We start from the raw sequence: 23,474 nt of genomic DNA on the forward strand, positions 1-23,474 counted from the left end.
GACTGCTTAAGAGAGCTACCAGGTCAACTGCAGCAGATGCTACTAAAGCAAGGACTGTAAGAACGACAGTGAATGAGCTTTGGCCACCAGTGACCTTAGAGAGAGCCAGTTCCATTACGTAGAGGGACCAGAGCTCCACTTGAGCATGTGGAGAACGAAAGGTGAGTGAGAGAGCAGTTACGGACAGAAGTACGGACAGCAGGTGGAGGTAGCTCTCCTCAGGACAGAGATCAAAGAAATGGAACAGCAGGTAGAGAGGACTGTGGGGGCCAAGGGAAATATTTATTTTTAAATACAGACATTAAGACATCTGTGTATTGACAGGAATAAGTACTTCTTGGAAAAGGAACTTCAGGTTTTTATTGCATCGATAGTTAATTCATGAATTATTATTGAGCATGACAACACATTACATTCAATTACAGTCATGTGACTAAAAGTCAAAAATAATACAAAAGGAGCTGTTATTCTGCAGACGGTCTCCCAGTTCAAGGACGTGTAAAACCCCATTGGCAGGAAGTTATAAAAATTTTGTATCAGGGAAGGGGACATGGGGAGAGATTTTACCCACAGTTTTCTCAATCCATACATTAGTGTGGGGATGGTGTGGCATTACTGACTCAGGGTACTTGGAATATTCACAGTAAGACTTAGATTCCTACATGTAATAACAGGAACTCTCTCTTGCAAGCTCATTAAATATTTCTATGGAGGAAGTATCCCCAGTGCCAGAAATAAGCCCAATTAAGAAATTATTTCAAAACAGAAGGATGAATCTAGAATTTTTAAAAAGTTCTCCGGATGACAGAGCGTGAATGTGTTCCTCCCAACGGGGCATAGTTTTATGTCTGCACTGCCCACACTTCCTGCCCCACGGAGATGAAACGCCAGCGCAGGGTTCATTCAGGTCCCCAGTAAGGTCTGAACTCCACTGACACATGGGCTGAAAAACATCTGTGGCCTGCACGACTGGCCAAAAACTCAAATGTGACGCCAGCAGCCTGACTAGAAACCAGACATCAACTGGCTTCTATTTTTAAAACCAAAAACTTTGAGAGTCAAAATAAAGGAAAGCCCGCCTCCTTGAGATTTTAGTTTCTATGGATACATTTTATTTTATAGGAAGAGAGGTGTTTGAAGCCTTCATCTGGAAGAAAAATGTGTTGCTAACAGTAGTTTTAAAGTAAATATTAAAATTATATATTCACAAATGCAATAACTTCTGTCAACATGAGTTTGATACCCAGACGGAGCTGACCCTACATGACACGCTATTATCCTGCGTATCAACATTTTGTTCAAATAGAAAAGATTCTTGAAATATTCTCTGGCTAACCTTGTTTCTCTATTTACTGAGAAAGAGAGCCAATTATTCTAAATAGGTTTATGGTCAAGAAGGGATGAGGAAAGGATAGCTTTTAAAGCATTTAAGGCCAAGCTGATGACAAGCTTCTATTTATTTCTAAATTAAAAATCAAATAAGTGAGACAGCATTCCACAGGACTGACAGCTCATCTGCTGCTCGCCAGCTACGTGACTTAAAGCAAATTCTTAATCCCCTTGAGAAAGAAGAGCGATGGTGAGAATTCTCCGTACACACGGTTACTTCAAGGCTCAAACGGCAGTAACGTACGTGCGAGAGCTTTTCATACTTCAGTGACAGTCTTTATATCATCTCCCAGCACTGCCCAGTAGGCTGTCCACCTCTGCTTTAAAAGCTTCTCAGGTTCCCAGTTACTCCCAAGGAAACAGAAGACACTTCTCTCTCGCTGGGATGATGTTTGAGAACCCCCAACACTGGGGGAAAAGCCCTGGACTGCAAGCTTGTCATCGCCCACATTATAAGCACCTCAGTTTATTGCAAATCATAACCAATAGGTAACACCTTTTCCACTGCTGTAGCCCCATAACCAGCTCACCATAAATTCGTACATATTTTCCTCCTGCAAACAGCTTGAACCAATCTTTCTCTCTCTACCCCCAGTGCTTCCACATGAGTCCAAGTCATCATCAACCTGGACTTTTAACAAACAAAGCTCATGATTTGTTTATGATGTCACTCCAAAACATCACTGAAAAAACAAAAACAGATTTTGTCAGGTTTCTTCTTTAATTGCATCCAACTCAAATTCTCCCTTCTAGTCCAGGTGGTCCAGGGCCTCAGTAAGGTCAGTCTCATTTCTAAGTTCTCAGTTCTCATTTCCTTCACTTCTGATATCTCTTTTTACTTGAGTGCCATCTCGCCTCCTCTTCACTCTGACAAAGGTTTCCAATTTACAGCAGCTAGCATCTGCTGACTGTTTAATCCACAACGACTTCTCCTTTACTGAAATGCAATTGCTCCTGCAGCCAGAACCCAACCGGTTAGCACACAACCTGTGCAGCACAGTGTCAACTACAGGTAAACAAACAGCAACCGGTTTTAGAATAAAAGGGAGCAAGGGTCAAATTCCTCTGCTGTTCCCAGCTGTGTGCCTTTGGGTAAGTTACCTGACCACTCTGAGCTTCAGTCATTTTATCAATGAAATGGATAATGTGTCTTACACCACTGTGTTGATAAGATTATACAACACAGGTGAACTCTACAATACAGCATGCAATGCCTGATACCTGGAGCAGATTGCTATATAAACCGTTGTGTGCACATAACCACAGGGAGGACCGCCATATAGAGCAGGGTTTGGGTGCCAGCACATTCAGTCGTTCATGGTGGCATCTCTTTGTAGGTTAAGTAGCCAATATTATAATTACTTCCTGTATTTTGACCTTTCTTTCCAAGTAGTTTGTAAGTGGAAGAGGACAATCTTCCTCAAGCAACTATTGCCTACATACAATTTAGTAAATATTTAGTAAATATTTCCCTATTCTTCCTGTCCCATCCTGCAACAAATCTGCTCTTGTGAAATTGAGTTTTTGACCTATGCGCTTTCATTAAAAAGTGTATTAAAAATATCTTCCACACAAAACAAGCGGCTGCTTCTTTTACAGGGATACGTGCAAGGGCGCTGCTCTGACATTTCCTGGTGTTGCCTCTTTGAAATCCAGTGTGAGATATTCCTTTTAGAACTCAGTCCAAGAAAAGCTTTGCTTCTTTTAGGAAACATGTACTTATCATGAGGATGCTGATAAATATGTAATAGGCTGTATTTCCCTTTTCATTTTGGCCAACAGGAAGCTGAAGGCCAAATATAACATTCCACTTTAGCAAGTAAATAATCTTAGGACCTACTTAACCCAGAACCCTTTTTCCTTGATGCCCTATACCATCTCCTCTAAGACAGCCTTACCTGCAAAGTTACCTGCTAACTTTCCTCCAATATTCATTCTCTCCTTCTTTCTTTTAGTAATAAAATTCCCTTAGTTTAAGTTTGGCTCGTGGATGTCCAGTTTGAGACTACATTTCCCAGCCTCCCTTTCACTAAATGACCAATAGGATGTGAACAGGAGTGATGTGCACAACTTCCGGTTCCTGCCCCCCAAAGGAAGCACTGTACTCTCCACTTCCTCTTTCTGCGTTCATTTAGACATGGTGGTGATGAGCCAGCTTTGACTTTGTGGAAGTGGGCAATATCCTAGAGGAGAGAGCAAACATACAGAAGGGTCCCTAGAAGACCATCCAGCTCCCTCTCACCAGACTCCTATCAGCCTGGACTTTCACTGAGAGAGAAATACACTTTCTCTCTTGTTTAAGCCTGTGTTGTCTTGGTCCTTCTTAAAGCAGCTGAATCAATACCCTACAAAATATATCTTCTCTCTAATGTTTTGTTTTGGTTTATATAGCCTACCTTTTTCTAAGTATATTTCTTTAAGCCACTTCTACTGCTTTTGTTTGTTTGAATGATGAGAAGAAAACAGGAAAAAAAAATTGAAAGAGAAATCACACACACACAGTGACAAGTTTGATAACCAGAATCTGCCTGAACCCTGTCATACTTTATATAAATCTGTCTCTGAAGTAGAATGATTCTCTTTTCAAAGTGCGTTCAAAAGGGGACTACTCATTTGCATTTGCTTACAGCTTTTAAATTTAACTTCAAAGCACTGTCACATCTCACAGAAGAAGGACAAGTAAAAGGAAAATCTCCTGCTCCTGACCTTCAACAAGACACACTCATGGACTCTTTCCCAAATTCAAAGAGGTGAATAGCAATCATGGAAGAGGATGAACAGATGTGACCGTTACGCAGTGATCCTGAATATCATTTTTCTTCATGAGAACGGACTTCTCAAAAATTATGACAGCAAAACATATTCAACCTAACAAGCCAAACGTTATAGGAAGTGCTTAAAGAAAAACATAGTGGTCCCCCTACCCCTTCCCCTACCTGAGGTAACCAAAGTCCAAGTCCCTTAGGTTTTCATTCACACATTTCCTTATTTTTCACTTGGACATATCGGGACACATACAGGCTTATCTTTCACTTACCATATCAGGAACATAAAACATACCATTCACTCATATTCATAAACACTGAGATAAATAACATTTCCTAGTATGAATGTACCAAATTCAAAGCAATCAGCCTCATTTTGAGGGAATAATTTAATTAGCTGGTCTCCCATTGATATAAATAGAAAAAAAATTAAAACCTGCTATAAGATATGTTTTGGAGATCAATTTTTATTTATTCTTCTGCTAAAATATATCCTCAGATTCATCTAATGTTCTTCCTCTGGCGTCTTCACCCTAGTCCACACGATCACCATCACTCGCCTGGACTATCACAGAGGCTTCCCACACCTCTCCACGCCTCCACTGTTGCCCCTTGCAACCCGTTCCTACAGAGCCCGAAAGCTTTAAAGAATCTAAATTAGATGAAGTCCGTGTTCTATTTAAAAGCTTCCAACCGCTTTGCATTGATGTAAGAATCTCAACTCCTTCCGGTGTTCCAAAAGGTATAAAAAGCTTCCACCGCTCCTCAGACTGGTCCCTGCCCAAGCCTCCCACTTTATGACTGGTCACTCCCCCACTGACATCCTGGCCTTCTTTTTGCTTTGGGGTCCCTGCACCAGCTGCCCTGTCTGCCTGGATGCTTCCTCCTCCCATTTAAAGGCAGAGTTCTACTTGTCAGTCAGACACAAGCTTTCTCACAGAGGCTCGCCCAGCCACCCCGTCTAGCCTGACCACCCTGCAACGTCCCAGCTTGGCTCCCTGTTGTGATTTCCTCATAGCTCCTCAGTGTTTGTTTTTCCCCCTTTTGTAGAGATGTGTTTACTTTGTTGCCGCTTCCCCCATTCAAAGGTAAACACTGTGAGAGGAAAGATCTATCTTTGCTGCCGTATTCCTGGTACCAAGGAAAATATGCCCAATTAATATGTCAAATGAATCCATTAAAAACAGCCTGTGTTCCATGTACTTCCTGATTCTGGGCTCTGTTCCCTCTATTAAGAGAACAGAGAAAGAAAAACTCTAGTGCCATTTGAAACTCTGACTTCAGAATTAGGTGGCCTGGATTTAAAACCCAACTCTATATTTTACAGTAAGTAATTTAATTAAGGCCTCAGTTATTATATTTGGAAAATGTGGAATAATGACCTACCTTACAGGTTCAAATGCGGTAAAGGATATAAAGGCACTTGAAAAACTCTAAAATGTTATATAAACGTTACCATTATTTCAATAAACTGGTACGTAAGTAAGTAATGAAAATACCAAGAACTGAATTAAATTTGACATTAAAATAATAATTTGAATAACAATAACTTATAAAATGTATACAGAGAACTTTTACCTTTTTATAACTGGATATTCTCTGACATATGCGCTCAATTTTTTCACTGCAAACGACACTGAATTTACTCTGAAGCTCAGTAGGAATCACTTCGTTCAAAGAGTTGAGGCTGGTGCAGTTTTGTACAAAATGATCATCGCTTTTAGCCAGGGCTTCAAGAATCTGTAGACACACCAACACACACAAAATAGAACCAAGAACATAAAAACCTTTAAAATTAGCCAAATAAAATTTTTACAATTCCACAACACAGGGTAACTTTTCCCAGAGTGCTGCTTTTAGCTGCCCGGGATTTCTAGGTTCAATAAAACCCTGGCAGTGAAGTGATGGACTTGTGTGTCTGGCAGCTCATGTTTTCCCTTCTGTTTGCTATAAAAGGCTGCCTGAGGGAGGTGAGTGGACTTCAAAGACTCCCTGCCGGATAAATCAGTACGCTCTAATGTGGGAACACATCGCCCACATTTCAGTCAGTTACTCAGAACATTTTTTTTTCTCAGTTTGGTAGTAGAACAACAAAAACTAAAGAAAACCATACCGTTACTTGCTACTAAAAGCCTGGTACAGAGAATGCATGTAACAAATGTTTGCTGAAGGAATGAAAAAATGAGATCTCTTGCTAACATAAAAAGCAATGCTGCTTTCAGTGTCTGAGCTCTACCTGATAAAAGCATCAGACAGAAAGCATCCACATGATGAATGCAATTAGTAGATCCTTGTGGCTATTTGAATCAATTATAAGGCAGCATTTGTGTGTGTGTTCGTGTGTGTGTGTGTGTGTGTACACCGTGGATCACTGAGACTTTCCAATGAATTGAGAATATGTCTTATTTATATACAGGGTCTATGATGGACTGCTTATACCCTTACCTTACTTCTGAATAATACTGTGTGAAAGAGATGATGTGCAGATGCTATGTTTATTTGAGCTCCTTCACCACCTCCATTTCTGTCTTGTAGAATATAGTGTGAGCTTTTTGCTTAATCATGAGTCTAGAAATTAGAGTTCACTTTTTCGTTAGCAGTGTTATCTTGGTTAAATGTCTTAATTTCTCTGACATTCTTTTCTTCGTGTGTAAAATGAAAATACATTCAGGACTGAGTTCTACAGCTGTCATATATAAAACAATCCATGAAATGTTGCAAATTTGAAATAGCTGGAAAAGTGAAATAAAATAATTTCGATACCTTAGTCCTAGACGCTGCCATGCACCCTCTTAATAGTATAATACAGTTGGGAAGGGGTTGCCTTTTGAAAATATAGACCCTCTATCAGTCGACACATACAGTGGTACAATGTCATCAGAATGACAGGATTTTTGAAAAAGCTGACTTTCAGAACATAAAACAAAAACATAAAATAGTTATTTTTGAAATAGTGCCTTTAGCTTTTTATAGTATTTTCTTCCACTAAAGTTTAAAAAACAATACATGTTATTAATGTTAGACCTATCTCAACTACACATATCTGAACCAAGAAATGAAATGAAGAAATAAAGGGGGCAAAGCTGTATGTCCTATTCCTTACGTGTAATACCTAAATCCTCACAGGGTGATACAAAACCAGATGAAACACCAAAGCTCTAACCTGCAGAGATCCAACATGAGTCTGATCGATTTACCTTGCGGAAGGATCGTGGAACGCAAGCACGGGGTCACCTCTTACCATATGTTTTATCAATCTGGATGAAGACTGCCTCCCTCCCTATCGTGCTTTCAGTCTAAGGACTGAGAATGAGACCCTCTGCAACTAAAAATTATATAAATACCCGAAGATCTAGTCACAAACCGATCTCCAAGCTTTGAGAAATTGTATGAAATAAGCACGAGACTTGCAAAATTTGAAATCTCTTCTAACGTATTTTACGACTTCAAATAATTCTCAGAGGATTATGTACATTTAAAAGAAGCATTACCTGTCATGAAACCATCTGAAACGTATTCATGAAACTGAATTAACAGACAAAGCAAACTTACTAAATGCAGAGAAGCCTTTGCCAAATCAACTAATGCGCGCCTGGGCAAGCATCCCAAAAGGGATGAATTAAAAAAAAAAAAACTGTACACAAGCTGAGTAATGGGGGAAAAAGCAAAAAAGAACCTGAATGAGGCGACAGCTGAAACATATCCAGCCATTTACATTTTTTTTAAAGTGGGGGTGGAGGAGGGTTTTAGTCGCTTTACTTAGAACAAAATCCCTCCCTTCCCCACGATGGTGCACACCTTGGCAGTGAGGCTGAAGAAGCCTTTGGGCTCGATCATCTTCTCCACCACGTTGCACTTGATGCCTGCGGTGCTGTCATACTCGTACACGACGCCGTACTCCAGATGGACGTTATCCACCGTCAGACTCACGTGCTCCTTCTTGCCTTCGATGATGGCCATGGTGCTGAACTTGTCAATCACCTCTGGAACAAAGACAACTTTAATTCAGCAAATTCAGGAAGGGTCTGTTAGTCTCTTCAAGTAATTTGAGTCTCTCTGAATATTTTTTTTAAAGAGTTCTTTCAAGGATGACTCAATCTGATGTGCTAAATGAAGCATCTATTCTTGACATTTTTTTAAAAAAAGAACATTTAAAAAATTTATGATTGATCCAAATCTTACCACTCTAACATGACTAGTCTGATCTTTGCACATCCATTTTGATCTATGGACCATACATATGCCTATTTATATCAATATAAACATTAAATATACAATTCTGTATTTTTTCATTAAAAACATGTGTAACTAACTTAAAGTCAGGGTTTTTAACACTGCCTCAAACTTTGGATGAATTTTTCTCAAAGCAGAAAATACACATGAAATCGTACTGAAGAAGCAGAAAGGAGATGTGATAATTATTTTTTTCAGCACAGAGTGCCTGAATGTTCCCAAACAGCATCTTTTGAAGCTAACTCATTGAGAAAATGTGTCATTGTTCACTATAACATTTCCATCTGGAACGTCTTTCTATGGGCCAATAATCATCAGTTGGCTAGTGGGAAAAAAAAATGCCTAAAATGTCAAGCAAGAAACTGCTGAGGACTCTAACAGTAAATATTAAATAAGCAAAAATAGGATATTAGTTTACTTAAAACAATAAGCCCTAGGATAGCAGAAACAATAAATATAAAATAGGCAAAAACAGAAAAATGGTTTACTTTAAAATAATTAAGTCCCAGAATAGCTAGAAACCAATTTCCAGAGCATCTCATTAACCCACTCTGCCTTTCACTGTGGCACCAATGATGATTAGCAAAAACTAACTATAAATGAGGAATAAAAGCCTCAGGATACGGTCCTGAGATTTGTCCTTATTTAAATAAATAAGGGAGCTGATTCATCATTAGGACCTTGCTGCTCCAATGAGGATGAAATATTTCTGACATTGTCCATGATCTGAGGGGCTCCTACCAAGTGGCCTTCCAGGAGAGGAGAGAAAATCACCTTTTCCTAAGTACCCCCATATGATCAGTGTGCACAGGGAATTCTCCAGCTATGCTGGTTTGGAAGGACCTAATAGTACAATAAAAATGTCCAGAGACATCCACCAATAATATGAGTGGAAAGATACTAAGAAAATGTAAGAGAGGATTCAGGGACCTCTATGAAAAAGTTCTGAAACAACAGTTCAAGGTATTTGTCAAAGACAAACCTAAGTGTAATTGCTTCAGTCCCTTCACCCTTCGCCACTGACCATAGCAATCCGCTAGTTTGCTTCACTAGAAAACAGTACGAGTCCTTAACAAATGGCCTCTCTCTCTCCCTCGTTGTTACACTATTAGCTTGCTTCTTTCATCACTGTCAATGTTAGAAAATAGTAAAAGCTACTGGAATCAAGAAAGTACTTTTGAAGGAACTACAGACCTTCTAAACTAGGGCTGCTCAAATTTTAATGTACATACAGAGAAGGTCTTGTTAAAAGGGGGGTTCTGATTCAGTCGATCTGGGGTGGGGCTAAAATTCGGCTTCTCTATCTTGCTCAGGTGACGCTGATGCCACTGTTCTGTGAACCACATTGGAAGGGGAAGGTCTACACAATGCTTACACTCCAACAAGGAAACACACCGTAACCTGGGTTTGAAGCCTCATTCTACCACGTACTAGCTTGGGCACATCCCTGAATCTATACAGGCTTCCATTTCTTCTCCCATAAAATGAGATGATGATAGCTGCACCTTTACGAGATTTTCCTTTTGGATGACTCGAAGAGATAATCCATGTAAAAAATGTAATAAACGTAATAAAGTGCCTAAGAAAGTGTCATAGCTAGTCTATGTTAGCTACCAGATTTTATGTCTTAAGATCTGACATGACATCTATTTGAGATAATGACTTAAGACATGGCTTGAACATGTAAGATTTTCAACAGCTGGGGCTAGGCAACGGCACATCAGAAAAGAATATTATATATAAGCCAATGAGGAGAAAAACGAGGAACCCACCTTCTACTTTACAGTCAAAAGCATCCCCTGCTTCACCTCCAGGGGGTTTGGAGTTAGACTTCTGAAGGTCTTCCTGGGCACTTTCAAGGCTGTTGTAAACCCACTGTATGGAATCTTGCTGGAAATGGAGGGAGAAATAAATCTCAGAGATGTTAGTGCTTCCCAAAATGCATTATCCATTTCATAAGCCTGCTTCAGAAGGAGAGCTGTATCTTATTCACTCTTCTAGTTCATTTGAAAATGATAAAATTTGAAAGAGAGAGAAGATCAACATCACAAACTAATAGAAAGTTGACAGCAATGATACTGTTCAACAAACAGACGTTTTTAAGCTTAAAATTATATCTTCCAAAGATAGGTTTTTAAATAAGATATATTTCCCAAATGTCTTCCTTAAATGCCTCAAATATATCTTAAAATGATTTATAAATTACATTTTAAAATAAATAAATGTTAGATGGACAGTTTTTTGAAGAATCAATCATCTATAATTGCACAAATGATTTAAATACTCCCCTAACAGTCACATACATTTTGACAAGTTTAATGAGTTTTTTTAATCAAACCAGTAAGAAAATTGGAAGAACACCTTTCATCTCATTGGGTTTCCAATTGATGTAACCATCTTTTACTCCCTGCATGTCATAAACCATCCCAAATTTTAATTGAAGTAGCAGTTCCCATTTTATTTAAATAAATGAGAGAGATGAAACGGCTACCAAGTGAAGTTTTCAGGGTGGTATTACTTTAACGTTTATACTTTTCCTAGGTAAGATGATAAACTGAGTTGCACTATTGAAGTGTGCTATAATTTGTATTAGCTATTTTCTTCTCTTGTAGTCACTTCACAATTGCGTTTAATTATTACATTGCTACACATTATTAAAATGCTAGTTAACATTCACTCATTTCAAATTGATCTTGGTAACCTGTTGTGGCCTCCAGGGAGCTACATACCCCGGAAGCCACACCTTTGTGCATAGCTCCTTCCCACACTTGACCCTGGGCTTGACATGTGACCTGACCTGTCAAAGGGATAGTAGCAAGTATGGTGGAGAAAGCTGATCACTTGTAATCTTCCTTCTTGAAATCCAGACACCATGCAGGAAGGAAAAGTTTGCCAAAAACTGGAAAGGGAGGCCATGTGGAGGAACTCTGGAGTGAGAGGCCAACAGAAGGGGAACTCCGGGAACAGTTCCCCGCAGACTGTAGCCACACCAAGGTCCTCACAGGAACTAACACCCAGTCACCCCATAGAATCAAAAGAAATAATTAATCACTGTTATTCTAAACCACTAAGTTTTGAGACAGTCTGTTTTGTAACAATGATACCTGATAGAGCATGTTATTTACTTAGTGAATTTTTCTGTCCTTTCATTGCTTTTCTTAATTATTTCACTGATCGATACTCCTCCAAGAAGGAAGGCAAGGAAAATAAAAAGAAGTGAAACTCAAATCAGTGTGGCTACTTATTAAAATTCAGATAGAAGGGGAAAGACTGATCATTTCAGAGATGTCTTTAAAACTCCATTCAATAGTATAGTTTAAGAAATGTTCATTTACCTACTGTCAACCCAAAAAAACCTATGCAACTATGCATGAACTCCAATTTGCTCTGCTCATTTGACCTTATTTGTGAGCAAAATTGATCAGCTATTTTTCTCGTAGCCTCCGTATCTTGCAGGATGTCAGTCCTGGCCTATGAGAAAATAGTCAGTCATCTTCCTGGTTTGGACACAAAGTGATACTCTCAAATCCAGAAAATAGTTCACCGTGTACGACAGAAAGAATACAAAGCTTCTCCTTTAAAATTCCTTTTGCATTCAGCTGATTAATTTGAGATTTTTTTCCTTATAACTCAACAGTCACTTGTATCTCATGAGATAATAAGCTTTGCTCATAAATTAGGATTCTTATTTTATTCTTCTATAGCACTTAAAATTTGCATCAGAGGATAGTGCTTAAAATTTTAAGTGATGGCAAGCAGCTATTGGCATTCTCTTTTAAGAGCTAAATCTAGTTACCTAAATAAATATATCTAAAAATCAATCACAGACCCTATAAAACCCACAAATTTTTCTTTTTCACAGAGTCTTATAATTAAACGGTACACAATGACCATTACAGAATCTAAGGCAATCACAAGGGTCAAGAAAAGAGTTCATACTTTTGGATTTCAATTTGGTAAACAGTTTTCTGTCTGAAAACCTGTATCACGGTGAAAATGAAAATGTCCCAGAGCACTTTTTACACTGGTGAGAACGCTGTAGCAATCAAAGGCAGCCATTTAAGCAAAACTGATTGTAACTAATCACGCAGATAGAACAATCACTGGGAGACTGACCATGTCGTGCTTAAATGTGAACCTGGCAGTGGAAACCACAGAGAGCTCTGGTCCCCGGGGCCTTCTGTGCAAGACCGCAGCTTAGCGCTAGGGCAGCAGAGGGGGTTACCTTGGTGGGCCTCCTGTACTTCCTGCAGGCTGTCACATGGGCAATGACGCTGGCGTGTGTCTCTTTACTGACATTGATTCCATTCACCTTGATGATGCACTGTCCAGGGTGAAGACCGGCTGCCGCGGCCACAGTTCCTTTAAACACGAATGAGACGATGACCAAAAACCAGTTTTAGGAATAAGGTTCACTTTAATCTCATATACATTAAGGAAAGCAGTTTAAAAATATAATAAAGATCTAACTAGCATATTCTTGAATTTGGTTCTGATAGCAATGCCCTCTTCAAAAATTCTCTGATTTTTAATTGGCCATTCTAACTATGTTTAATATAATAAAATAGAATATTTTCCCAACCCTCTAAGAATTAATTTGAAGGGATATTGTAAAGTGACCTTTATAATGCTAATCAGTTCTTTACCCTTTCAAATGTCTAATCAATCTAATTTTCTAACTATGCATATATAACGGCAAAATGAGAAAGCCAGAGACATATTCCTTCTGTATCTTCCTTCAGTCTATGAAATCTCTAAATATTAAAATAGTATTCACTTTCATTTTTTAAATGCCAACAATTAAAAGAAATTCTTAAGGGAAAAAATCAATTAGCAACTCCTAATGGACCCGATTTGCTAAGAAAAGTAAGAGTTCAAGATACACACAAAGGGTCAGGAACCAGAGAATTTGTGGAGAGCAAAATTAATTAGAGAACATTGACTTTCCATCATTTATTTGCATAGATGCTGTGTCATATCCTAACCAGTGAGTTAAGATTTTCAGAACCTTTCAATCATTACTGTTTGGCATTCTGAACAAATCAACACTTACAAAGGACCGTTGCTAAATATAATGAATATAAGTAATACCAATGATTGTAAAACTTATCGTTAAGTATGTTACACGAGCCTTCCTTTGTAAGTAATTTCCCCCACGAAGGAATTATTGAACATCTTAAAGAACATAATTTACATTCAAGAAGACAGTATATATTTTCTCCTCACTAAAATTCACTCTCAAATATTAAGTGGTTTTTCTGGATTAAACTGAGTATTGAGGGAGACAGGGACAATCTCACCAGAAAGAACAGCCTGAAAAAAGTCAATGAGTCAAGAAATAACCTGGACATCTGGGAACATGTGAGCAGTCGGTGTGCGCTTAGAATGGAAGCGGGTGAGAGAGAGACTGGGGGCAGAGCGGAGGCAGGTGGCGAAGTCCTCGTGAGCTTTGTGCGAAGTCCTCAGAGTGTGAACCTTACTATACATAAAGGGGAAAAACGTTTAAGAATTTTAAGCAGAGCAGGGAGGGTCTAGCTCAGTGGTAGAGTGTATGCTCAGCATGCACGAGGCCCTGGGTTCAATCCCCAGTACCTCCATTTGAAAATAAATAAGTTAATAAACATAATCCCCCCCAACAAAAAAAACCAAAATAATTTAAGAAAAAAGAATTTTAAGCAGAGAAGTGACATGATCCCCCAAAACAGAGGAATGGACCACTCGACTTTATGTCAAAAATAAAAATCACAGCAAGAATCTACTGCAAATTCCCAGGCTAGAACCAAGGTAGCATTAGTTCTAAAGGGGAGAATGAGATCAAATAATTGACATTTGATGACAGAGGTGATGGAGAGGCTAGAGTAACCAGGTCACTCCTGTGCCTTTGGACTCAGCGGCTGAGTAGATACAGTCATGTAAATAAAGAGAGAATATAAAAGCTAAAGCAGCTTCAGAGAATAGACGAAAAGTTCAACTGGGGATAATACTGGGCTTTAAGGTGCCACAGGAGCATTTAGGTGGAGATGCCGAATAAACAATTAGATCTAAACTGCAGACCTCAAGAAAGGGATCTGGGCTGGAGGAAGAGATTTAGAAATCCCCAGCAAGGAAGATCAACACAGCTGTTTACGGAGAGCAAGAAAGCACAGAAGAGAAGGGAGTGCCAACAGTGAGGGGTCCACAGACGAAGGGCTGGCAGAGCAGGGTCAGGAAACAAATCTGAAAGGCAACATCTCAGAAATCAAGATAGGAACATTGTGGGCAAATGGGAGTAGTCAGTTTAAACAAATGCGACGGAAAAATCAGTTAAGACAAGGACCCTCAGTGTCCATCGTATTTCCAGTTAAGTCCATAATTACTCCAGCAGACATGGGTAGGAGGTGGGAGGCGATGTCTACAGCACTGGGCTAAAATTCAAACAGGAAGTGAGGAAGGGCCAGCAAAAACATAAACCAGCACTTCAGGAAGTTTGGCCATGACAAAAATACAAGTGATGAGAGCATTATTCCAGAGCCGAGGATCTCAGTCTCTGACGTGCATACAGATCTCCTGGGAGCCTTGGTAAAGCGCAGATTCTGACTCAGAATGTCCTGGACAGGGCCTGAGAGTCTGCATTTTTAACCGGCTCCCAGGTGATGCCAACGCCGTGGGTCTGCGGACCACACTTTGAGCAGCAAGGGTCTGGAAGGGAAAGCAAGGAAGTGGGAAAGCTTTGTGTTTGCTGTTCTTTTTAAGACCGTTTGTTTCTTGGTTTATTTTAATGAGAAACAATTGAGCATGTTTACAGCCTGTAGCATAGTAATCCAGTGAAGAGAAAGGCTGAAAATTCTGGAAGGGGGATATCTGACGGTGTAACACTCCAGAGGTGGTATCTGAAGGGATGGGCTCAGACTATTTCTCAGATATTAACCTTGAACTCCAGAGAGGAAGAAGGAAGACCTCCTCCTCTAGAGTAAGAGAAAAATTTGTGATGGTGAAACAGCCAACAACGTGTGTGCACACAAAAGGTGTGGGAGTTGGAAGGCTCCACACCTGGGAGCCTGACCACGTCTGTGAGACGAGAGAGAAAGTCATCTTGGGAGGTAATAATCAGAGAAAAAGGGGGAGCTGATCAGACCCGTGAAAAGACGACCTATTAGTAAGTAATATGGGTTCAGCGAAAGACAAGACCGGGAATTGCAACGACATGGGTCCCTAACAGTGTTCTTTTGTAGTTGCTCAGGAGAAAGAGCAAAGACAGGTTTATTCAAGGCTGAAATGAGGTGGCCTGGATGCACCTGAGAGGCAGGGATGAGAAGACCCCAGATGCACACCTCAGGGGTACAGATGAGCGGACCTTGATGATGCTGAGAAGAGAGTGACCCACCGTGGGGATAAAGCTGGCTAAGAAAGGAAGTAGAGTTCTGAGGGGTGTGATTCACCAGGAGGAAAAGAGAAGGATCCAAAGAATGATGGTTCTAACTGGATTTTAAAACAACCTGAGAATGCCAAAGAGATAAGAGACCAAAAAGAGAGGCTGGGTCAGAAACTGGCATGTTGGGACTGCAGACTCCACAGCTGAAATCCCCGTTATGGACACACTGCAGTGTGTGACCAGGAGAAAGGGCTGAAGGAGAAAAATGGGTAAGAAGTTTCTGTTTCTCTTGGCAAAATTACAGTGCAAAAGGAAGCCACAGACTAATATCTTACTTAATATACACCCAAAAAGAAAAGCATGGAAGCGTTTCTTTCTTCTACTCTTTAGACACAAAAAAAGCATAGTAACTAGCCCTGGCCTTACCCTGTCACCAAGTCTCAAAAACAGAACCCCGATCTTTAAATGATCCTGCAAGGGGAAAAGAGGTACAATCTGATTCACGTAGGCTTCCAGTTATTTCATAGCCCTAATAATGTGACTTGCTCCTTTCTGCTTTAGTGAAAAGGAAAAAGATACTCAATGTATCAAATACCTTAACTCAGTATGAACTGTATCCCATTCCAGTTTTATCATTTTAATGAGTGATTGGAAACATTTTAAATGTCTATTCATCTATATGTTTTAAAAATCTGAGTGAAAAGACAAGTTTTTGAAATAAGATTCATTTTTATCATATATCCACTTAATGAACGCAATTTTACAACCTAGCTAGTATGTTCTCAATTTGATTCTGACAGCAATGCCCTCTCAAAATTTTCCAGTCTAATGTTGGGGTGATCATATTATGATGCTTTATATTTCACAAATCTTAGTAATGAAAAGCATGTACGTCTCTTGTTAAGATAAATGCACGGCCTCTTTTGCTCACAGTGATACTTCTTGCTACAGCAGCAATTTATTTACTATGGTTAGCAGTGCGGAACGAGCAGTTACTCCCTTAAATCATCCTAGTGTTAGCATAAAATTTAAAAATACATACGTTAGCAAGAGATGTCAATAGCTGATTTGCCTCTCAAACAAAAAGAGAATAAAATACAAACATACATTTTTAGTCACCTAAATTACTTGATTTAAAATGCATTTGATGGTTTATAAAGTGCATGGTTTATGAGAATCCTTGAAGTAATCACATAGCAACAGGCTTTATATAAAGCACACAGATTATTCCTAAACGCGAAAACTCACATCTTTGAATTACTGACAAAAATATAGTAACTTGCCATCAGAGAAAAAGAGACAACCTTAAAATCATTATACCTTTGGACTAAACTGAAGCATGCAGAAAAGTGAGACTGGGAAACGCTATTCTCTAATGAATTTTTAACAATGATAAATATGTCTTACAATTTTGAAGAATTTTTGAAAAAATATTGTTTTAGGAATGTACTACCATTGAGCTAACATGGTAAAAACATGAGGGAGAAAATTCAGAGCAACATGACTGTGCACAGTTTAAACACACTCTTGTTCAGCAAGGACTATGCAAACATGCCGGCGAGCTGGTTTCCACACAGGATGAATTTCTCACCTCTTCCTACTGCGTGCACCACCGACGGGCCATATCCTCGGATCTGGAATCCGAGTCCCTCAGCGGAATCTGGGATTTTCACCGTCCTGAAATCAATCAAAAAATAAGGAAGATGGCTTTAAAATGCCACACCTGGTCAAAACAATATTTTTTGTCATAAACAACAGCTCGACATCAACACAGTTTAAGAATACGATTCACTTCAGTGTTTATTCAGTGGACTTTTAAAAGAATAGCACATCAAAAGCTAAACCTGAATAAGGAAAGCAATATTTTTAATGGATCCACATGGAAAAGAAGATGAAGGCCTGGAGACATTGAGTTTAGGTGTCACGGCAAACCAGGGAGGGATGTCCCACTGGCGGTGACAAACGAGCTACTCCATGGAAGGAAGGCGGAAATCAGATAGCAGCCATGAAAAGCAGAGAACGTGAGATAAGACGGAACACAACAGTAAAAGTGGGTTTAATAAATCGCCGTAGAGAGTAAAGACAAATGAACACAACGCAATAAATGTTGATGGCTAGCCCTCAGTGCCCAAGAAACAAAAGTGTTTTCTGAAAGACGATGAATTAATCATGAAATAAAAGTTGGCAGCACTTCAAGGGCACATTAGACGGAGCCCGGAGTTAGGCACAGTAGCACTGATTTGCAGTTTCTGAAAGAGCTGTGGGGTCGGTTTGAGCAACACTGAGCCTAGAAAATTTGAGAAAGCCATACATTTAGGCCTGAAGGCACAGGCTGGCCCTGCAATTTAACATATAACCCAGGCAGGTATTACAGCGTTCCGTGATAGAAATGCAGGCTGTCCCAGGGAACCCTGAAAATGTTTTTATAAATTAGGTTATGCACTGTGAAGTGATCTGCGTGTCGGTGGGACAGAGGTCACAGAACGGGACTATCCTTTATTCTTAATTAAATACACTGGGGTATAAGGTTGTATCCACTTCCTTTGAACAGCACCTTGTTACCAGCGTCTGTCAAAGGGACACTGGAAAACGGACAACTGACTAAGGAAAAGAGAAGGGAATAAATACGTCTTCTGATCACGAAACAAAAAAACAGAGGGAGCTCCTGCTTCTCTAGGTTAGGAATGACAGTTCAGTTTTGCTGAAATAACTTGGAGCTTTCAGGCCATGGTGAATTACTGCTGCTTTCGGACTGTGAGGAATTCACAGTGGTCTCTCTTTCTGAGCAAGGTCATATCCTTATATTGCAATGCAAGATTGACCTTACTCTAATCTTCAAGAAGATTCTTATATTTTTTTCTTAACAAAATGCGTACAGATGCATTTTCTTCAGAAAACAACCTCTGGAAAACATGTTTTCCTGCTGGGACCACTATATGGTCTGTTAAAAGAAGAATTCAGTTTGTACAAGAGGAACGCTCATTTCCTGTAGAAAATAAGTGTATTAAATTATCTGCCGCAGAGCCTTTTGAAAAGTTCCTTGATGTTACCAAGCATAAAATACAGCTAGGTTCAAAAGAAAAATTCTGAAAATAAAAAGGAAAAAACTGAGCGCTCCATCCTCAAAGCAGTTTTAAAATACAATGTAAAATATGTTCTTGATGTTATAAAGAAACAGTGAAAACCATGCAATGAGAGAGGCAAGAAGCGTCACAGACACCATCACTGGAGCGCACGCTACAGGCTGAGCACGTGACGAGGTTCTCTACAAACCTAAATTTATTCAACGTTCTTAGCACCTCCGTGATGTAAGAACTCGTATCATTCCCATTGTTTTTTTTTTCATGGATGAGGATGTTAAAGCAACACAGTGAACAAGCAAGTGGCAGAAGACAGGCTTGAGCCTGGCCCAGAAATAGCAGGTTCCAGACACTGCAGCAAACTGAGGGAAGAGTCGGGAGACCCAGGTTCCAACCCGGCTTACCTAGTGACTAATTCTAGGACTAAGGATCTGCCCCTTTCTATTCAGTTTTCGAGTTAATGACTTCAGAGTCCTGTAACTGTTGAAATGTCTACGAGCAGTGAACCAGGATTTGCAGGGTTACATCAGGGGGCAGGGGGCCACGAGGAAGGCCCCCTGATGTTTGCTAGTGATCACTCTGAACTGACTGCTGATGAGTACTGCCGCCTGCTTCCTTTCCAGTCTGTCCTTCCCCTTTTTAACGCCCTCAGATTAGTCTAGAGGTAGGCGACGAGGTTAGCCTCATCCTAGACAGGGCTGGGTGAAGGGGGAGCAACAGACCATAATCAGGGCTAGAGAGAAGACATCATTATGGTCATTCGCTGCCCTGTATCTCTGAGTCTTCCTAAATCAGTAACTTCAGTGAGTCGCACTCACTCCTTCAGACGCCTTGGTAAGCCGCTGGTGGGAGCCGCAGATTCCAGCCCGCTACACTGCACTTCAGCTCTTTACGATAAACGGCGGGCCCAGCTGCTGCTGAAAATATACATTAAGTTGGGGAAGAATACTATACTATATATACTTAGAATATTTTCATATGTAATTAAAATAAACCTTTTTGGTTTTGAAGTGGGAGCCTTCATTTACCTTAAAATTAATGAAATTGCTTATTACTTATGGATAAATCATATAATGAAACTTTAAATAGCAATATCAATACAATCACTATACATTAAGACATTATGCTAAGCACTTTCTATGCATTCTCTCGACTAATTAATTGGCTCAACAAACCATGGAAATCTGATAAGGGAACACTAGACTATCAATGATTTTCAGAGGAAAAACCAATGTTTTCCAAGTATATCCATATTCAAAAAACAAAAACACCCAGATCATTAATCATGTTCCCACTTTATAAATATGTGACTGTGTGTATGTGTTTCAGTACTTAGGAAGACCAATTAACATTGAATTTCAAAAAAAAAAAAATAACAAGGGTTATTTATGGATAATAGGATTATATGAAAAGATGTCTTCCTTTAGAAAAATCTGCACTGTCTAATAAATTTCCTGTAATAAACACAAGTTCACTTTTTTCTCATCATAGGTAAATAGATAGACAGATTTTTTTTTTAAACATTACACAGTCCACAAAGGGACGGAAGTGTCTTTCACCCACTCCTGACCCCATCTCCCATGAGTATTTCATTATAAATGGTATCTGATCAACTCATCGCCCCTGAAATTCTTAGAGCTGGACGTGGAAGAATCAGTTTTTATTACCAAGTGTTCTACTAGTTTTCTTCACTCAGAATCAGATTCAACCCAATCCAGACCAGAAAAATTTAAGCAGCAAAAGGAAAAGATGATTTCTGCTGGAACTACCTGATTGACGTAGCCAGCACGTTCCCATCATAAGCAGTGTAGTTTTTTCCCCGTCATCTAAAGCCAGTCCCAGTGACACTGTTGGGGTTTAACTGTGCCAAGCAACGGGATGCTTAATTCCAGACATTTACTTTGTCAACTGTTCTATTTTATTCACATCTGTATAATTTTTTTTAAACCCCACATAAATCATACAACTTACTCCCTTGGCTTTGTGCTCACAAGAACTCGTAAAGGTTTTCTGCTGTTTAAGCATGATTTCAGGAAGCAATCCACTTCATTGAAGGGTCTCATAAAAACTAGGTCACCATTAATAGCAAAAATCTTTTTCCCAACTTCCATGCCAGCCATCTAAGAGGGAAACAGCAAAAAAACAAAACAAAACAAAACAAAACTATATTTTAATAAGAAATCTATTTTTTTACAGAATCAAAATATGAAAAGGTCTAGAACTTATAGATTTTGACATTTTAACACATCTGCAGTGTTCTTACACAACGTCACAATACAGAACTGTGGAAGAGAGAATTCAGCGATTCTCTTTGACCTAGTTTTGCATTTGATCACCCATCTAGACTGAAAGTCTCTGCCCTCCCTCTCTCCATGACTTAACACTGTCTCCTCCTGTGACCCCTTTTCCTGTTGTATTTTGTAGTTCTTCTTATTTCACCCTTTTAACTACAGTCAAATCCAGGGTTAATTTTTTTTACTCTGTTTTCCATTTATATCCAATTAACTCAGAGAGTTTCAACCTCTACATAGCCACTGATGACAACCAAATATGCATCGCTAACTAGCCTCACACAGCATAGATGTCTACAGGGCAGAAGAGAGTATGGCCGGGAATGCAAGGACGAGAGCCCTAACAGGCAGACCACAAGATGCTAAGGAAGACATTATCTCTCCATGTCAACCAGGCCAGTCTTCTTAACCAACCCTGCTGCCTATAAACAATATGCTGCTTTGGTTACCAGCTAAATATAAAAACCTGGGAGAGGGTATTTTATTGGTGGCAGAGTCAGATGAAGCTGGGTTCTAGGAACATCCTCTGAAAAATGGCTGGGGAAAACATTTCCTCAACATAGAAAATTACTAAAAATTTCCACAAACAGAGTATGAGCTGACCATTTATTTTGTTTGAAATCAATGTGCTGGACATAAATCATTGTCTTGCACGAGACTGTGTTTTTGGTAAAAGACAGAGACCCTGGGCATTAGCAGATAGGATGAGTGACAGTTTGCTACTAACTTTAAAAAGATTCAAAGTTAAAAGCCATGCTTCATTCAATCTCATGTTCCTTATTAAGGATTAAGCATCTGACAGGGATGCATGGCAGAGAGATAAATCTGATACACTGACATTGGAAGGTAGGTCCCATGAGGGCAGGGAATCTTGCCTAGTTTGTTTACTGCCGTATTCCCACAGCTTGGAACACTGCCAATCACATAACAGATACTAAATAAATATTTGCATTCATTTGAATGAATGAATGCATGATCAGGAGATTCCTCCATTTAAAAGGCTAGGGAGGTAAGAGAACACCAATCAGCATTAACCCAATGAGAAAATAAATCAAAGCATGTGCTTTACCGATGGAAACTGTACTTACATAAGACAATCAAAAGAGACAGGAAAACGAGGGGTAGGGTTCAGCGGCAGAGCACACACTTAGTATGCACAAGGTCCTGGGTTCAATCCCCAGTACCTCTATCAAAAAATAAATCAATAAATAAACCTAATTATCTCTCTTCTCCCCCTCCCCCCAAAATTGATAGGAAAACAGGAGACACAGCTCTGGATGTGATGGAAGAACCATCTGACACACATAACACAGCCCCACTTGATGTGGTCTCCACAGGGCTGCAGGCTAGAATGTGTGAACAGGGAAGTCCCAGGAACGTGGAATAAGCCACGTGGACTCCTAGGAGGTCAACAAGTCCAGAGCTTAGTCTCTACAACGTGTCCCTGCAACGATCACTACAGACGCAGACACCCTCTGTCACAAATCTCAGTAGCATTTAAAAGAATCCCAGAATAAGACTATTCAAACATTATTTTCAATAAAGATATTTAAAGGCTGATTTCAATTTGTTTAAAACATTTATACTTGTATCTCATGGACAACATACTTAAATAAAGATGCTAGTTTACATTACCTCAGCATTAGATCCCTTTTCTACCAGCTTTATTATTGGAACTTTATTTTTGTCTTCTAACCCAAAACCATAGCTGCCTTCATTGGATTTAATCTGAAATGCAAAATATTAAAATTAGTAATAAAGCAACTATGAAAAAAGTTACAAATCTAACAGAATGAAATGACACATTGCATCACCATCGAACATGTTTATGTGATCTCCCGATTATGTCTAATCAAGAAGAAAATTTGTACCACATAGTGATACACTTACCAATAGTGACTTAGCTATAACATTTTCCACAACTTTTAAATCATGTTTCATAAGTCTATGCTTCATATTTGATCCTTCCATTTCCTCATCCGCAAAAAAACGGAAAAGTAGGGGTTCGTCTTTGAATTCGCTTTTTTCAACAACTATGGAAACAGAGAGAGATTCAAACTGTTTCAATTAATCCAAAAATCAAACTCATTTTCCAAACTGACAGACCTTCAGTAAAGTAATACCTCTCCTATTCCTCAAATTTATGCTCCTTGAACAAGTTACATTCACAAACATCCCAAAGGTATTTTTCTATTTCTTTCAAGCCAATGTTTCCTTTAAATTACTGTTACGTAAAGGATTTCAAATTTTTAAGATAAGCAGTTTTTTTTTGTCATTGTTAACTTCTTTCTACTTAACCAAGTCTGTCACTTTCCAGATTAAAATTCAACTTTAAGTAAAAAATTATACTGAATCAAAAAATGTA

The 23,474-nt window shown here is 39.2% G+C and overlaps 1 protein-coding gene across 2 annotated transcripts in view; it reads right to left on the reverse strand.

The window, feature by feature from the left end:
- Window positions 1-23,474, reverse strand: part of PREX2 (phosphatidylinositol-3,4,5-trisphosphate dependent Rac exchange factor 2) — a 235,978-nt gene that overhangs the window by 96,062 nt on the left and 116,442 nt on the right. For both annotated transcript variants that reach the window (XM_072951849.1, XM_072951850.1), the window contains exons 16-23: window positions 23,000-23,142; window positions 22,745-22,837; window positions 20,790-20,938; window positions 17,330-17,415; window positions 12,613-12,749; window positions 10,160-10,277; window positions 7,953-8,137; window positions 5,733-5,894 (exon numbers count right to left, since the gene is read on the reverse strand). In XM_072951849.1, coding sequence (XP_072807950.1) covers window positions 5,733-5,894; window positions 7,953-8,137; window positions 10,160-10,277; window positions 12,613-12,749; window positions 17,330-17,415; window positions 20,790-20,938; window positions 22,745-22,837; window positions 23,000-23,142 — 1,073 coding nt within the window. The remainder of the gene's footprint in view (window positions 1-5,732; window positions 5,895-7,952; window positions 8,138-10,159; window positions 10,278-12,612; window positions 12,750-17,329; window positions 17,416-20,789; window positions 20,939-22,744; window positions 22,838-22,999; window positions 23,143-23,474) is intronic.

The sequence above is a fragment of the Vicugna pacos genome, chromosome 29 (genome assembly GCF_048564905.1).
Source record: "Vicugna pacos chromosome 29, VicPac4, whole genome shotgun sequence".
Lineage (NCBI taxonomy): Eukaryota > Metazoa > Chordata > Mammalia > Artiodactyla > Camelidae > Vicugna > Vicugna pacos.